The sequence below is a fragment of the Schistocerca serialis genome, chromosome 4, assembly GCF_023864345.2.
Source record: "Schistocerca serialis cubense isolate TAMUIC-IGC-003099 chromosome 4, iqSchSeri2.2, whole genome shotgun sequence".
NCBI lineage: Eukaryota > Metazoa > Arthropoda > Insecta > Orthoptera > Acrididae > Schistocerca > Schistocerca serialis.
Window position 1 is genome coordinate 441,225,844 of NC_064641.1, and position 18,584 is coordinate 441,244,427.

Sequence of the window (18,584 nt, forward strand, 5' to 3'; positions counted from 1 at the left end):
CTGCTCCCCAAGGCTATAGGGGTTATTAGATGACCTGTAGTGACTATAATAGTGCGTCAGGTAGAGTTTGTCCTGAACTCAGTATGCAGTGAACCTGTGCCCCTTCAAACTCCTCTTAAAGCTGTGGCTGTCAGGATAAGGACAACGCAGGAAATAGCGGTCTGCAATGTATATCTTCCTCCAGATGGTGCAGCCCTGAACCCATTGGCTGCACTGATTGATCAACCCTAAACCTTTCCTACTTTTGGGCGATTTCCTCTCAACCCCTTGTGGGATGGCACTGTGCTTACTGGCCGAGGTAGAGGTGTCGAAAATTTACTGTCACAACTCGACTGCTGCCTCTTTACAGGTGCCCGCACATATTTGACCACTGATCTCTTGGTTTGCTGTCCTGGCCTTTTCCCATCTGTCCACTGGAGAGCACATGACGAGCGGTGTGGTGGTGACCACTTCCCCATCTTCCTGTAACTGCTCCACGTCAGGCCCATGGACGCCTGCCCAGATGGGCTTCAGACAAAGCAGACTGGGAAGCCTTCATCTCTGCTGTCATCGTTGACTCTGCCCCACATGGTAACATCGATGTGGTGGTTCACCAAGTAACTAGAGAGATCATTTCTGCTGCGGAAAACGCGGTCCCTCGTTCTTTAGGGTGCCCCCGGCGAAAGACAGTCCTTTGTTGGTCGCCAGAAGTCGCTGAGGCAATTAAGGAGCGTCGGTGAGCTGTACAGCGGCATAAGCGGCATCCTTTCCTGGAGCACCTCACAGCCTTTAAACGGTTCCGTGTCCGCGTTCACCAGCTTATCAGACGACGGAAACAGAAGTGTTGGGAGAGATACGTCTCGACTATATACGTCACTTTCCCAAGTCTGGGCAAAGATAAAACGAGTTTTTGAGTACCAGACCCCAACAGGTGTTCCCAGCGTTAACGCAAATAACCTGTTATCTAGCGACGCAAATGCGATTACCATGCACTTCGCTGAGCATTACGCTTGCGCCTCTGCGTCGGTGAATCACCCCCCCCCCCCTCCCTCCCCCCCACCCTCTTTCGCACTCTCAGCACGGCGGATGAAAGGGGAAGTCCTCTCGTTCACTAACTGCCAAAGTGAATCCTATAACGCCCCTTTTACAGTGTGGGAGCTATTCAGTGTCCTTGCACATTGCCCTGACACAGCTCCTGGACCAGATTGGATCCACAGTCAGATGGTTAAACATCTCTCGTCTGACTACAAGCGACATCTCCTCGTGATCTTTAACCGTATCTGGTGCGATGGCATCTTTCCATCGTACTGGCGGGAGAGCACCATCATACTAGTCCTCAAACCCGGCAAAAACCCGCCTGATGTGGATAGCTATTGGCCCATCAGCCATACCAACGTTCTTTGTAAGGTGTTGGAATGTATGGTGTGTCGACACTTGGGTTGGGTCCTGGAGTCACATGGCCTGCTGGCTCTGGACCAGGGCGGCTTCCACCTGGGTCTCTCTACCACTGATGATTTTGTGTCCCTCGAGTCTGCTATCCGAACAGCCTTTCCCACACCTTGTTGCCGTCCTTTTTTCATTTATGCAAAGCGTATGACACCACCTGGCGACATCATATCCTTGCCACATTATACGAGTGGGGTCTCAGAGGCCCGCTTCCGATTTTTATCCAGAATTTCCTGCCACTTCGTACTTCCCGTTTCCAAGTTGGTGGCTCCCATAGTTCCCCCCCAGGAGAGTGGGGTCCTGCAGTGCTCTGTATTGAGTGTATCTCTATTTTTAGTGGCCATTAACGGTCTAGCAGCAGCTGTAGGGCCGTCTGTCTCACCTTATCTGTATGCAGAAGACTTCTGCATTTCGTATTGCTCCACCAGTACAGGTGTTGCTGAGCGACGCCTGAGCTGCGCCATCCACATTGCGCAGTCATGGGCTCCAGCCCACGGTTTCCAGTTTTCAGCTGCGAAGTCGTGCGTTATGCACTTCTGTCGTCGTTCATCCGGAAACAGAACTTTACCTTACTGACGATCCCCTCACTGTAGTGGAGACGTATCGATTTTTAGGACTGGTTTTCGACGCCCGATTGACTTGGCTTCCTCACCTTCGTCAGCATAAGCGGAAGTGCTGGCAGCACCTCAATGCCCTCATCCGCCTGAGCAACACCAACTAGGGTGCAGATCGCTCTACGCTGCTGCAGCTCTAAAGAGCCCATTGTTCGATCTTGTCTCGAATATGGGAGTCTGGTTTATTGTTCGGCGGCGCTCTCAGCGTTGCGTTTACTCGACTCAGTGCACCACTGTGGCGTTAGACTAGCGACGGGAGCTTTTAGGCCGCGTCTGGTGACTAGCCTCCTGGCGGAGGCTGGAGTCCCTCCATTGCAGGTCAGGCGTGCACAACTGCTCGCTAGTTACGTTGCACACGTTCGTAGTTCTCCTCCGCATCCGAATTACCGTCTCCTTTCCCCACCCACGGCGGTTCATCTCCCGCATCGGTGGCCCAGGTCAGGGCTTACAATTGCAGTTAGTGTTCGATCCCTTCTATCTGAACTGGAGTCCTTGCCTTTACCACCTATACTCGAGGTCTATTCGCGTACACCTCCATGGTGTACACTTGGGCCGCGGCTTCGCCTGGGCCTTTCACATGGCCCAAAGGACTGAGTTCATCCTGCGCCTCTCCACTGTCACTTCCTCTCGATTCCTGACATGTACCGAGACCATGAAGTGGTTTACATCGACACCTCGATGGCTGATGGTCATGTCGGTTTCGCGTATGTCCATGGAGGACCTACTGAACAGCATTCCTTGCCAGATGGCTGCAGTGTTTTCACTACAGAGCTGCTCGTGGTCGTGCGGTAGCGTTCTCGCTTCCCACGCCCGGGTTCCCGGGTTCGATTCCCGGCGGGGTCAGGGATTTTATCTGCCACGTGATGACTGGGTGTTGTGTGATGTCCTTAGGTTAGTTAGGTTTAAGTAGTTCTAAGTTCTAGGGGACTGATGACCATAGATGTTAAGTCCCATAGTGCTCAGAGCCATTTAAACCATTTGAACCACTGCAGAGCTGATGGCTATATCTCGTACTCTTGAGCACATCCATTCATGCCCTGGGGAGTCGTTTCTTGTGTGTACTGACTCCTTGATCAGCCTACAAGCTATCGACCAGTACTACGCTCGTCATCCTTTGGTAGCGACAATCCAGGAGTCCATCTATGCCCTGGAACGGTCCGGTCGTTCAGTGGTGTTTGTGTGGACCCCAGGACATGTCGGAATCCCAGGCAACGAACTTGCTGACAGGCTACACGGAAACCGCTTATGGAGATCGGCATTCCAATGACTGACCTGTGTTCGTTTTTACGCCCCAAGGTTTCTCGGCTTTGGGAGACGGAATGGCATAGTCTCAGTACACACAACAATCGGCGTGCCATTAAGGAGATTACGAATGTGTGGTAGTCCTCCATGCGGGCCCCTCGCAGGGGCTCTGTGGTTCTCGGCCGGCTCCGCATTGGCCTCCCTTGGGCAACCCACGGCTGCCTCCTGCGCCGTGAAGACCCGCTTCAGTGTCAATGCGGCACCTGGTTGACAGTGGCCTATATTCTGGTGCACTGTCCCAGTTTGACTGCCGTGCGACGAAATCTTAGGTTACGGGACACGTTGCCGTTAATTTTAACTTAAAACACCTCATCGGCTGATTTAGTATTAAGTTTTATTCGTGAGGGTGGGCTTTATCATTTTATCTAATTTATAGAGCGTGTCCTTTGTCCTTCTGTCCCCTCCATCCTAGTGCTTTTAGGACGGAGATTTTAATACGTTGCATAATGGCTGTCTTCTTTTTATTCTCATGATCAGCCATCCATGGTAATCTGTTTTGTCGTTTTAATCTCTTCTACCTGTTTCTTGCGTTTCTGTGGCTTTCTTCACCCCTTTTGTCCATTTTAGCGTTTGTTGCCCTTCCGTCGTTCATGTGGTTTTTCGTTTCTCTCCGTTTTGTGTTGTCAGTCTCGCTTGTGTTATTCTCACCCTTATGGCATTGTTTTATTCGAAACATGGGACTGATGACCTAACAGTTTGGTCCCTTCCCCCACCCCCCCCCCCCTCTTTTAAACCAACCAACCAACCAACCAACCAACCCAGCCTCGTGGCCAGCGCTAGTATGCCTTTCAAATGGTTCAAATGGCTCTGAGCGCTATGGGACTTAACTTCTAAGGTCATCAGTCCCCTAGAACTTAGAACTACTTAAATGTAACTAACCTAAGGACATCACACACATCCATGCCCGAGGTAGCATTCCGAATCTGCGACCGTAGCGGTCGCGCGGTTCCAGACTGAAGCGCCTAGAACAGCTCGGCCAACCCGGCCGGCTAGTATGCCTTTCATGTCGTCCTTGTTAAAGTACTTCATTTCATCTACTTCATGTTCCCCAGTTTTGGTGTTAAGTTTCACTAATTTCATTTCTGCTACTCATTACTTCATTCATCAGTTTATTCTTACTCCACATTCTGCATTCATTAGACGATTCGTTACGTTCAACAAGTCCTCCTTCCTTTCACTGGGGCTAGCAATATCATCAACGAACTTTATCTTTGGTATCCTTTCACCTTACAATTTAATCCCACTCCTGAAAGTTTGGTTTATTTCAGTCATTGTTTCTTTGACGTAATGATTGCATGATGCGCCCCTTTATTACACCCTTTATAATGGGAACACTTCGTCCTCGGTCTTCCAGTCTTGTTGTTCCCTCTTGGTTCTTGTATATACTGTATATTTCTTTTTCGCCATGGCTTATTCCAAATTTTCTCCGAATTTTGATCCAGGTTACATTGTTGAAAACGTTTTGTAGGTCAATAAATCCAATGAACATGCATTTCCTTACGTCTAGTTTCCATTGTAAATCGCAACACCAGAACTTCCTGTGATACGTGGTACTTACTGGAATTAAGGAAAACTTGGGAGGATCCACCAATATAACTTTCTCGCACAACCTGTTTATTTAACAATATATATAACAAAAAAATTATTTACAAAATGAACAAATTTGCAAAATTCTTTTGACCTTAAACCTCACGATGAATAAGCCTTTGCAAAAGAATTCAAAACAGCAAACAATATGACAATGATTACAAGGCAGCCGGATCTGCAGTCTGCCCGTCATCAGGTGAAACAGCGGTGTTTACTACCGCGCTGGACACTGTCTCTTTTATTAAATGCCCTTATGCAACACACGAAAACTATATAAGCACCATTGGTGACAAGAGTAATTCAGTTATTCAAATCAGACGACGTAACTTTTAATTTGAAATCTGTATGTCAAAAAGTTTGGCGTTAAGATGCGCGCCTGGCTTAAAGGTTAAACAGATTAGGAAACAGTAAGACAATGATTAAGCGCCGGCCCTGTGGACGAGCGGTTCTAGGCGCTTCAATCTGGAACCACGCGACCGCTACTGCCGCATGTTCGAATCCTGCCTCGGGCATGGATGTGTGTGATGTCCTTAGGTTAGTTAGGTTTAAGTAGTTCTTAGTTCTAGGGGACTGATGACCTCAGATGTTACGTCCCATAGCGCTCAGAGCCATTTGAACTATTTGATAATAAAGCTTACTTCAAAGCAACCAACCTCTTAATTTCAATTGGCAACCAAGGTGGGACTGGATCCCAACCCGTCCCCTTTGACAATCTTATTTTGACTAAAGCCCTAGTGACAGTTGGCTGTTAATATTTTCAAAGTTAGTTATTAAGACCGCTCTGAGGGAACGTCTTAAGACATTCCTTGTGAACACTTACTACAAGAGAACTCATTCGGCGGAACCACAAGATCCAGCTAAAATACACCAATAATGACCCGGTCTTTCAAACACAGAAACTAACAGCTTAGTACAACAGGTTGTTCAGATTATGACTAGTAACTGAAAAATGCAACTACGATCAAAGAATTGAACCAATTAACACCTAAATCTAACCACAAGGTGCCCTCTTTTGTTTAACCGCAACCTGTGCCTTAGTACAAATGTTCTGGCTGTATTTACGACCAGGAGCTGATTCATCAGAACATTAATGATCGGGTTCAACCAGCAAGAAAAGGCAATATAACAGCGGGACAAATTTTCAAACAACCGGTAGTGTCTTAGTACAATACTGTGGCCTATATTTACGACCAAAAAGCCGACCCAGTAAAACTTAGAGGGTCGGGTACAAACCAGAAAATAATGTGGACAGGTAGACAATGATACAAATCACCACGAGTATTACAGAACGTTACTCCCATTTATCAACTAATGGTTCCATGGATCCATGGTGCATAGCATCGGTTACTGAGTGGTGCCGATGAAAGCCAGGTAGGCGAGGGAAGCCAAGACACGAGCGGTCGTCCGACACAAATGTTGCCAACCCACTGACAATGTCGGCCTGCTGCTTGCAGTCGACGCCGATGAAGTACTCTGACATCACGCCCTGTGCGGGCCCTCGTCGCGTAGCGCGCAGCTCGTGGCTTCGGCCGCTCGGACCTCGTCACCATCTCTTGTCACGTCGCTACCGCCAATCCTCAAACTTTATATATACAATCTGCAGGCAAAGACTTTATAAGGACACAACTCACAGATACCAACTGAAATATGGCATCCCGGTTATTACACAAGTTGAAAATATGGTCACTATTTTTTATAAACTTAAATTTGCCATATTTCGTGACAGTACCTTTTCCATTAGACGTTTGCAAGCAAATATAAGTCTTGGCTTCAGTTGTCTGATTCCACAATGCATCGTTGTCGGCTGCAGGAAATGACGTGGTTCAGCGTGTTTCTCTCATTTTGGTGTTTCAAATACAGTTTCTTCCAATTTAGTTTCTTCTTTTTAGTTAATACAAAAATAATAGTGACATAATTCAAAATTATGTATGACTGCGACCTTCACATTGTTCTTCCGTCAACACACACCAAGAGTTAGCTTCCGACTCGGACTGACTATAGTCAAAGACTACTCCGTCAAAGATATTTTACACAATCAGTTTCTTTGCTATTCTTCGATACATTTTCTAATAGTAATCAATATGCTTTTACTCTCAAAAACAGAAGTAAATTAACATATAATAAGACAAATTATAATAAATTCTGACAAAAAAATAAGAAAACATTTTCAATTCAGTATCGACAAATACGGTAAAAAAAATAACATCTCCCAGATCCATTACACAACTCTTCCTCGAAGATGTTGGCAATGGGACGGCAAGAGGGATAGTCGATACTACACCTGACACAGTGGCGCCAGACAGAACAGTCTACTAACTCAATGGCGCTCGGGTCACTCTGGTGCCATTAACTTTCCGAAAGCCGAAGCGTTCCTCTTCTAACAACTCCTCGATATTCATTTCCATTCTTCTGCGTGTTAATCTTGTCGGAAGCTTGTGTGGATGAGACGTTAAGCTGATTGTACTTGTCTGCCCTTTCGCCGATGATATGTTTCCTGAAGTCTAATTGTATGTGTCTAGACTAATAATCTACACACGAAATTGAGTAGTCAATTGGTAGCAACATCCCCTCAATGCTTTTTAGAAATTTCGTTGGAACCTTATCTACCTCTTTTGCCTTACTTGATCGCTAGTCTCCAAAGCTCTGTTAACCTCTGGCTCTAATACTGGATCACTTACGTCCTCCATAACGACTCCCATTTCTCCTCCTTTCATGCCATCAAACTACTCCCTTCGTAGAGGTTTTCAATGCACTCTCCCTACCCATCTGCCTTTCCACTGCGTTTACAGTGAAATTCTGCTCGTACTCTGAATGCTCACGTGTTTCTTTTAATTTCACGAAATATTATCTCGACTTTTTTGTTTATACGCTGACGCAGTCCTATCTACGACTTATTTTTTTGATTTCTTCCTTTTTTTCCGCAACCATTTCGCTTTGGCTTTCCCGCAGTTCCTATTTATTTCACAAATTACGGCATTCCTGTCTTTTCCTGGGCAATATTTGACTGTCTTCTTTCATTAGTCATTTGAAGTATTTCTGTTACCCAAATCTTCTTCGGAATTACCATACTTGTACGTACATTAGTCTGTCCAACTTCTATAATTGCTCTTTTTAGACATGTGCATTTCACTTCAGCTGAACTGTCTAATGTGGTATCTATTATCACAGTGTCTACTGTCATAGAGAACTTCTCACATTCCTCAGTACTTCATTATCCCACTTTTCTCCACAGATTCTTCTGGGCGATTCTTTTAAACTTAAGTCTGTTCATCATAACTAAATTGGCTGAGTCTTCATCTGCTGCTGGGTGTGCCTTACAATCCAGTGTCTTAGTTCTGAATGTCTGACCATGATGCAATCCAGTTGACACGTACCTGTCTCTCTGGACCCTTCCCAAGTGTACCTCCTTTTCAGGTCATTTTTGAACCGTGTATTCGTTATCACTAGCTAGAAATTATTGCAGAACTTAGCCTTTCTCTTGTCATTCCTTCTTTCAGGCCCATATCCTCCCGTAATTCATTCCCTTACTATAGCGTTCCAAACGTCCATGACTAATAGATTTCATTTCCCTTTACACACTGAATATCTTGTTCAGTATCGTCAAATATTTTCTTCCTCTCCTCATATTCTACTTCGGATGTCATTTGTACCTGAAGTATTGTTGTAGGCCTTGGTTTGCTTTAGATTATGGTAAGAACAACCCTACCACTGAATTATTCGCAGTAACTATTGCCCTACCTTCCTATTTTTAACGAATCCACTTCCGTAATACCATTTAATGCTGCTGTTATTACCCTATAATTGACTGAAGTCTTTATCCTCCTTCCATTTCACTTCCCTAACCCCCCTGTAACTGGATTGAGTCTTTCGATTTCTCTTTTCAGATTGTCTAGCTTCACAACCACTATCAAACTTCCAGGCTTTGGTCCCATTTCTCTTTCACTGCTAATTCAAACGTTTTCTCACTTACATAAACTGTATAGATTAAAAAACTGACAATATCAGCACATATTTTTGTGTTCATAGAAAGACATTTCTTTGTAAACAAAATAAATTGAGTTCAACTTCTTCTTTCATAAGATATTTCCTGAGCTGCGTTGAAAACTTATTTGAACTAGTTTTGAATATAGATCAGAGAAATCAAACGGCAGATTCGCTGAAATTGCCACAGAATATACGTTGTGAAACAAAAGCGTTCAGTATTGCACAAGATAATAATTTAGTCTTCATTTCATTCTCATACGTAAACATTTTCTGTCTATTTCCATAGTCATTTATGAAGAGGCTTTTCCCAACTGCCTGATTCTATCAGATAGAAGTTTTGGTTTGAATGTGAACTGTTCATCACAATTTCAGGTATTACCTCATTCAAGAGTCATATGCAGATATTATGCGCCGACGGTCTATGTTTGCCTCCTAGCTGAGATTTGAAACTCTAATGTTTAAGTGACAAAAAGTCAATAAATTCCTTTATTTTTTTATTTACTTACATGTCAAGTTCCGTAGGACCAAATTGAGGAGCAAATCTCAAAGGTCATGAAACGTGTCAGTACATGAACTTACAATATAAAAGTCACTTGTCACGTATGGAAGATTTACTGTTAGTGTCCTTCAGTTTAGCAAGAAAAATAATAGATTACCAAAAAGAAAGCCAAAGGCACTGTGTTTAGAATGCAGCAAAAACCCCAATGAAGCCGCAGAGCGTAGTCGACGCCTTTTTTATTAATTACGGTTCACGTGATGATTCAGAGCTTTTTCTGAACCAATTCCAAATGACACAAGTTTTCTTGCACAGATGTATGTGCTGCTTTTGTTTCAAAGTCACGAAGACACAAAACTAAAGTATTATTGCAAATTAAAATTCTATTGAGAAACGAGAAGCACCCTCTGAAAATAATATTCCTCTTTCAAATGTAAATTATTTTTGGAATCAAAAAATTTTTTCTAAAATACTTGTATAAGGTCTTCCGAAAATCAAAATCTAACCGTTTTCTATCTAAATTGTTTTACATTTTATGCGTTATGCCTGGGAGTGTACCTGACTCAGTTACAGGCATATTTTGTAAAATAATGATAGACACTGACCATTCACAAATCCTCAAAAGGTCCTTAACGCTTACGAATGTGAGTAAATCTTCCATACGTGACAAGCATGGGTTTTTTCCACCGAGCCACGTGCAATGTTAACAAGGCAATGCCTAGAAACCTCGTCGGTTGTAGTGTCTTGAAGAAATTGAAGATACGCATTTTTATCCGGAAACGTCACACGACGACGCTAGAAAGCGTTCCAGGGGCCAACGGCTGCAGCTAAGTAATTATTCTCTGCCTTAAACTTCAGTCTGTACGCTCCACACTGCTGCTGTCACTCGTGGACGCGTTGTCTGCCATCGTGCATGCATAATGGCGTCAGGCTAATTACGAGTAATTCCATTTACTGCCCATCAGCGTACAAGCTCACATTAGCTACTGAAGGGGATGCCTGGCGGCAGACGTTAGACGGTGTAATATCTGTAGAGTCGTTGGATGATGCTTCCCGACCTGGGTTGCTATCCTCAATTTGTTTCTTAAGACTTCATAATACTCGAAGTTTTGAGTTAAATTTTGTTACACCCTGCATACAGTAGCTTATGAAACGTATCTACGTGTAGCTTACTAAACGTAGCTGCTATAAGTAGAACTAAGGTGGCTCCAAGGCGTCACCTTACACGCTGATCACTTGCAATTCCCATGAGGTCATTGGAGTGACATTGTGCGCTTAATAGGAATTACCGGTTTCGATACGTCATCCTCGGATCCACAGATGTAGTAACAGTGAACTGCAGCTCATCAGCAGGACGAGGTGCGTTCCGCATTAATTAGATGTGTGAATCTGAGGATGACTTATCGAAACCGATAATACAAATAAAACTTAAGCCAACGCTTTATCCATTATCTTTAGTACTGATTGACTTATCCAGTTCACGGTTCCAGCTGCAGGTTACTGTCTATGGGTTTCCAGTGGCAACAAAAATCAGATTATCAGTATTTCATATAATTATTAACCGAATTTAAAAATTTAAAATGCTGTCATCTGCCCATTAAGAGGTATAACCTTACGTTAAAGACTTAACAAAAAAATCAAGTACTAAAATTAGAAACTGCATGTCTTCAGGCAGTGTAGTTCCTGGCGCGCAAATTACCCAGACTATCTTCAACTTTTGTGGTCCTGTCCTCAGTTGCGCGTAATACTACGGTATATTGATAAGTTTCACTTATGGACCGTCTGACAGCAACTGAATAAAACACAATTTTAGTGCCATACGCGTTTCGCCTTTATTTTCTGCAAGGCATCATCAGTGGCAGGTTGCGTAGACAGTTTGTTATATATTACGCTCCTGTTGCATTTTTGGTGTTTTTGTTCTTCCTACGAGCGCCAATTTGCTGTTTTTTGCACATTCCACAGCACTATGCACTGAGTGCATAGTGCAGACTGGAAAGAGGTATGGCACTGAGTGCATAGTGCTGTGGAATGTGGAAAAAACAGCAAATTGGCGATCGTAGGAAGAAGACCAACACCAAAAATGCAACAGGAGCGTAATATGTAAGAAACTGTCTACGCAACCTGCCACTGATGATGCCTTGCAGAAAATAAAGGCGAAACGCGTATGGCACTAAAATTGTGTTTTATTCAGTTGCTGTCAGACGGTCCATAAGTGAAACTTATCAATCAGACTATACTTGCCCAATATTTGAGAATGAGTGGTCTTAACGACTTTCAACAAACTTTAAATATAATTTCAAACTACTATGAAACTCTTTCTCACTGACACGTAAAACTTGAGCAACAGGCATTATGTTCTAATTTATTACTTCCTTACTGCCGACTCCATTCACAACAGTTTTCAGACAGTGTTCACATGTAGCACTGAATGTACCTGCAAACTTATATCATTGTACGACATATAGTTCAGCGTTTATCGTGTCAAACTATGTGATGAGTAAAAAATTGCTTTTGCTTAAGAGACAGTTATCACAGAAGCGAAACAATATGCTATAAGTCACGTTGTGATCATGATCGTGCGATGTGACGATTATCCGTTGGACTATCACCTTCCCACAAGATCGACAGAACAAACAAGACACAGCGGACGGCAGCAGGTGGTCTGTCGCGGCCAGGCTCATTGCGGACAATTTTCAAATACGTTATAAGATGAAATAACATCACCTCGTTGGAAGTTGATGGGTGCAGACACAACATCGCTTTTACAATATTCTGCAGAAGCTGATCCACAGATTTTGGCCACTGATGGGATCGTGTATACGTTTGGAGGTCACCCTCTCACTGTCAGATAAGACCTGGAGAGGATGCACTGAGTCATCCAAACTGGGTGCAGCACTGTAAAATATGCCGGCCGGGGTGGCCGCGCGGTTCTACGCGCTACAGTCTGGAACCGCGTGACCACTACGGTCGCAGGTTCGAATCCTGCCTCGGGCATGGTATTTCATTTTATTACGTAAGTGAACGGCAGACTGTGAGTCACAAGGGAGAAAGCACACAAAATTCCTAATATGCCACATCTTTGTTTCAGACTGGAAAGAGGTATGACTCTTCTTCCTGCGTCAAAAAAAATTCCGCTGCGTTAGCCTAAATTTGGTATACAGCATTTTATACCCTACCAGCAAGCTTTTACTGCAAGCTTTCCGAATTATGCGCCGTGTTTTATTTAATTTCGAAATGTCACAATAACTGTGGGTAACAGAGGAAACAAAGTGTTCATTATCAAGCTGTAATATCTGAGTATAATATGCAAAATAATTTTTTTTTTACCGAATAGTTTTCTCAAACTCGAATGAGACAGATTGAATAGTGGAAAACACGTGTGAATTCCAAAACAGTGGTTTTCAAATTTTTGCGTGAAAGGTAAGTTATACTACAAACAAACTATAGAGACAGATACGCCATTGCTTCAACTATATAAAACAATTATTTTTGAGGCACGTCAAATAAATTGAAATTTCTCTCCCCGTGTAAAAGGGTCCGTCAGATGAAATCCTAACAACCGCAACAATGGGACTATGGAATGAGTCCATTCAAACGTAATCACCATACGTACTAAGACAATTATCCGACTGAGAGACGAGACGATCAATTGATCAACTGCAGTTTCATAGAACGCAGTCGGCTGCTGACAGATCGACAACTGCACCCATTGTTGGTCTACCTCATCGAACTGAAACCGACGCTCATGCATCTCTTTCTTCAGCTTGCCGAAGATATGAAAATCATACGGTGGAAGACCTGGGCTGTATGGAGGATCTTGCAGTGTTTCCTTATCTTCATTTTATTGGCAGTGTGGGGGCGGGCGCTATCGTACAACAGAATGATTCGGTCAGACAGTACTGTTCGGCGTTTTGACATTATGCCGCATTGCTGCGCTTCAGCAATTTTGTGAGGAAACTCTGCAACATCGTCTGTACAGCTGGCGAAGAGTTCTCGGGCTTCCAGCCGGGTGGCGGTGTCTTCAAACTGCGACGTTTCGACGAGTGACATACTCATCATCTTCTGGCGAAGTCACTTGACTTGACTTGACTTCGCCAGAAGATGATGAGTATGTCACTCGTCGAAACGTCGCAGTTTGAAGACACCGCCACCCGGCTGGAAGCCCGAGAACTCTTCGCCAGCTGTATACGCCGGGAAAGCATACATTCACATCCTCTGTACAGCCGGGAGATTTCACCGTGTGGTCTTCAAAGTTCTGGCAAACTGAAGGAAGAGAAGCGTGGACACTGATTCAGTCGTGTGGGGAAGTGCAGCTGTGGACCCATCAGCGGCCGACTGCGTTCTATGAAACGGAAACTGATCGTCTTGTCTCCCATTGGACAAATGTCTTAGGCACTTTCGATTGGATCCATTCTTGTCGTGGCAGTTTTCCAGTTTTCATTTGACTGTCCGTTATATGTTACCGATGTATGGAGCAACAAGCAGTCCGTGTTGCGCCAGACGCCTAAGCAGAGAATCGTGTCACTGTCACATGGCTGTCATCCCAGTGTGAACCGATGAAGTCGCTCCAACAATATTTCTACGAACGCTTCAATGCGGGCTGTTTCTATGGCATATCACAAGTCGCTTTGCGTTTCGTATTGCATGTGGTATCACTTCAGTGACAACCTGACCTAATTTCAAACATTTTCTCACTTCCGTGCTTAATGTCAAGTAAGAGGGTTGGAACTTCAATAGTGACAACTATTAATTTACAGCTCGTACAAAACAGATACGTGTTTCAAAGTAGTCATCAGCATTGTGTATGACCCGCTGCCAGCGATATGGAAGTGGATAATCTTTGCAGTGCCAGTTGTGTTGACAGTTCGAGCGGCGCGGTGTATTGCCAGAAGAATTTGTAGCAGTTCTGAAGCGAATGGCGTGAGTTGTTCGCTTCAGTTTAGGCATAGAGTTGAATTCACGCGGGCTTAAGTCAGGGGAGCGCAGTAGGTGGTATAGCACTTAGCAGCCCCATCAGTCAAACAAATCAGTAACAGCTTGTGCTGTACGTGGTTGGGCATTGTCCTGTAAAATGATGGTCAGGTCCTGCAGAAAGTATCATCACTTCTGTCTCTAAGCTGGTCGTAGGTCGTGTTCCAAAAATGAACAGCATAGACACAGAATTATGTGACACTTTCTTCAGGACCTGACCATCATTTTGTAGGACAACGCTCAAGCACATACAGTGCAAGCTGTTACTGATTTGTTTGACTGATGGGACTGCCAAGTGCTCTGCCACCTACTGCACTCCCCTGACTTAAACCCTCGTGAGTTCAACTAGATTTCTAAACTGAAGGAAACACCTCACGGCATTCGCTTCAGAACTGGTACAAATTCGTCGGACAATAGACCGCACCGCTCGAACTGTCAACACAACTGGGACTGCTAAGAGTATCCTACAACTTGCACATCGCTGGCAACGGCTTTACACAATGCTGGTGACTACTTTGAAGGTCAGTAAAACTTTGAAACACGTATCTATTTTCTAAGAGCTGTAAATAAATAGTTGCCACTATTAAAGTTCCGACAGTCGTATTTAACACATTAGCTCATTTGTGAAGTACTCAGACGTTTGAAGCTTTTTCTATTATTTTTTTTAACATGGGAGTTGGATTTTTTAAGGAATCTGGGGTTACTGGTGGTATCTACACCAGTGGTTCCCAACCATATTTAGACCATTACCCACGCCTTTTTCTTTCTTTTTTTCACCTTACTAAACTGTACACTTTTTGGATTATTTTTATTTTTAGAATGATTAAAGATGATGATAGTGTGTGTGTGTGTTTGTTTTATGGAATGAATGACGGAAGAATTTGTGGTGCATCGCAAGTGGTACCCACGATTCCTCTTCAGAAAAGAACGCTAACTATCGGCAGTGAAGCTATGCTTGTTACCAAACTTGCTTCTCCTGCATTAATCCCCTCCATTACGGTACTTGCTTGACGTGCACAGTGCAACCTGATTTAAAATCAAACAAGTTAAGATGTGTGCACGGTACTTACTGTTCGTAAATCTGTTCACTGCTGCAGTCCTTAATTCTGAACTGGCAGAAATTGGAGGACTTTAGGCAGTTAATGCGTTGTGTGTAATAATAATAAAACTGTGTACAGCAGTGTAGTAGCCCTTACGTAGTTACTGTTGTGTCGTGCTGTCAATTAATTCATTTATCTGTTTCGAAGCGAGTATCGCTTCAGGCAAATGCCAGGATCATTCCTTTGAAAGGGCACCGCTGGTTTCCTTCCCTAATCCGAGCTTTGTCTCTAATGACCTCGTTGTCGAAGGGACGTTTAACAGTAATCTCCTCCTCCTCGAAGCGAGTAATGAAGCTATTTCTGGACTACTGCCGGTACTATCTACAACTTGAAGACATTTTCTTGAGATATGTAGCATTTGTTACATATAAGACTCACTGTTTACATCAGCGATGTATGGGACGAAAAGCAGCCTATACAGGGTGAAAAGTATTTAAACCGACAAACTCTGGGAGGTTGTAGGGGACATTAAAATAAATATTTGTCCCTAATGTCATTTTTTCGTATGAGGGGTATTTAAACTGGTAGAGGAAGATTTATCTGGCGACAAATTAAACCAACAAACACTTTTCCATTTTTATGACCAAGAGACAATACATTAACACAATCCAATTTCAGTTACAGTAGATTTTCCAAAAATGTCTCCACTGGCACGTAAACAAAGGTTACACCGTCGGATGATGTTCTGTCTGACACGGGCAAAAACCCCAGGAGTATCCTGAATTGTTCCTGCTGCTGCTGCTGCTGCTGCTGCTGCTACTACTACTACTATCCGGGGCAACCAGATCCTCTTTTGATCCAACAGGAGTTGCGTAAACAAGGTTACGCATCTCTTCCCACACAAAGTCCAGAGGGGACATATCTGGGGATCGAGCAGGCCATGGTACAGGACCACATCTGCCAATCCATGTTTCTGGGAACCGTCTGGCCAGGAATCGTCGCACACGACGTCTGAAATGTGCCGGCGCCCCCGACATCTTGGAACCACATGCGTTGTCTTGTAGGGAGCGGGACGTCTTCCAGCAATTCTGGCAATGCTCTGGTGAGAAAATCTTAATAGTGCCTGCCATTTAATGGGCTAGGTAGCAGATACGGCCCAATTAAACAGTCCCCAGCAACACCGACCCACACATTAACGCAGATGGCTCTGAGCACTATGGGACTTAACTGGTGTGGTCATCAGTCCCATTAACGGAGAAGCGCACTTGACGAGCGCTAGTAACTGTGGCGTATGAGTTACCCTCACTCCAAACATGCGAATTTTACATCACGCCCGAACGTTGCTTCATCGGTTAACAACACAGAAGCTGGAACTGTAGGATGCATTTCACACTGTTCCAGGTACCAGTGCAAAAACTGTGCTCTGGGTGGATAATAAACTGGTTCCAGGTTGTGGACACGATCTAAGTGAAATGGACGTAACAATTGCTCTCGAAGGACTGTTCTTACATTCGTCTGATTTGTCACCATGTTACGTAAAATTGCACGAGTGCTGATTGAAGAATCCCGATCCACACGCTGCAAGACAGCTTCCTCAAATTGCAGCGTTCTTGCTGTGCGACGGCTTCCCTGTCCAGGTAATCTGCTAAATGACCCGGACTCACGCAGACGTTGGTACACGGCAGCAAAGGTCGTACGATGCGGGATACGGCGATTAGGATATTGTTGATAAACCCGCTGTGCAGCTCGTCCGTTGTGGTGTGCTACGTCGTACGCACCAACCATACCAGTGTACTCCCTCCAGCTGTATCGCTCCATTAGTAAACAGAGCCAATGCACTACTACACTGGTGGACAGCAGTTGATTACGACTGAAGATCGTAGCATGGCCTCTAGCGACTGAAGATCGTAGCATGGCCTCCACCAGTTTAAATAATCCTCATAGGAAAAAACACTAGGGAAAAATAGCACAATAGATTAGCGAAAAATAGGACAACCTCACCGAGTTTGTCAGTTTAAATACTTTTCACCCTGTATGTGTAGTGGGTCACTGTGTGAGGAACCTGCATTACTGCTACTAATTGAGAGAAAATAATTAGTGATAACATATAGTTTTATGAAATTGTTTTAATCATGTTTTTTGGCAGTTTAGTTTCGTGACTGAAACGTGATGGAATGGTGTAGTTTTTACCCCTGACATAATTTAATTTTACCCTCAGGGGGTGATTACACCCCCAGTTTCTGAACCACTGGTGTAGACGATGAACCGCCTGCTTGCGTGCCTTAGGTGGGCGCCGATGGGCCTGGACGTGGCGTACGCGCTGCTGACGACACCGTCGCGGCAGCTGTCGGCCGGCGAGTGGTCTGAGCTGGTGGGCGAGTGGGAGCGCGGCCTGCAGGCCGGCCTGGCCCCGCTGGGGCTGTCAGCCTTGGCGCCCGCGCGGCCCGCGCTCGACGCGCTGCTTGCCGCCGCCGCGCCCTACGTGCTGGGCGCCGGCCTGCTCAACGTCGTGCTCACCCTGGACGAGGGTGGCGGGGGCGGCGGCGCTGACAGGCAGCCGGCCGACGAGGGTGACGCCCTGGCAGAGTTCGTGCGCGGCCTGCAGGCGCCCTTCACCAGGAAGACGCCCAACTGCCAGCAGAGGGTCCTCGACCTCATTGTCAACGTCATCGATAAGGGCTTCCTATAGAAAACCTTCCCCTCTTACATACTTCGTAGTAAACATTGAAATATTGAATTGTGAGTCTTTTTTCTAATATTGTGATATTTTTTGGTCAATAAAATACTGTGAAAATTTATAACCTTCTTAAAATATTGACCTCAACATCCACATCCTCAGCTTCTGTTACTTCCCACCCTGACTACTTTTTTTCATCATCAGTCTTCTGACTGGAGGATAACAAACTGGTCTGTAATCCATCGCTTCATTCGCCCTAACGAAGCTAAAGAAAAACAAATGTCCTGTCGTTCTGCAATTATTGTCGATTTTTATGGCACCACACAGTCCCCATTGTAAACAACTACGTTACAAATTAATATAAACTATGCTAGTTGCCCTCGTCTGGTATTGCCTTGAGAAGGGTAGCTTGCTGGCCACTTGGAGCGCCGCTTTCGCAGAGTATAACAAAAATGAGCTGGAGCGTTGTGATTGTATGTGTTATACTG

General features: G+C 44.6%; 1 protein-coding gene across 1 annotated transcript in view; it reads left to right on the forward strand.

Moving 5' to 3' along the window:
• LOC126474525 (uncharacterized) overlaps positions 1 to 18,108 on the forward strand; it is an 87,693-nt gene extending 69,585 nt beyond the window's left edge. The window contains exon 5 of the mRNA XM_050101995.1: positions 17,706 to 18,108. Within this exon, the coding sequence (XP_049957952.1) occupies positions 17,706 to 18,108 (403 nt within the window). The remainder of the gene's footprint in view (positions 1 to 17,705) is intronic.
• Positions 18,109 to 18,584: the final 476 nt, after the last annotated feature.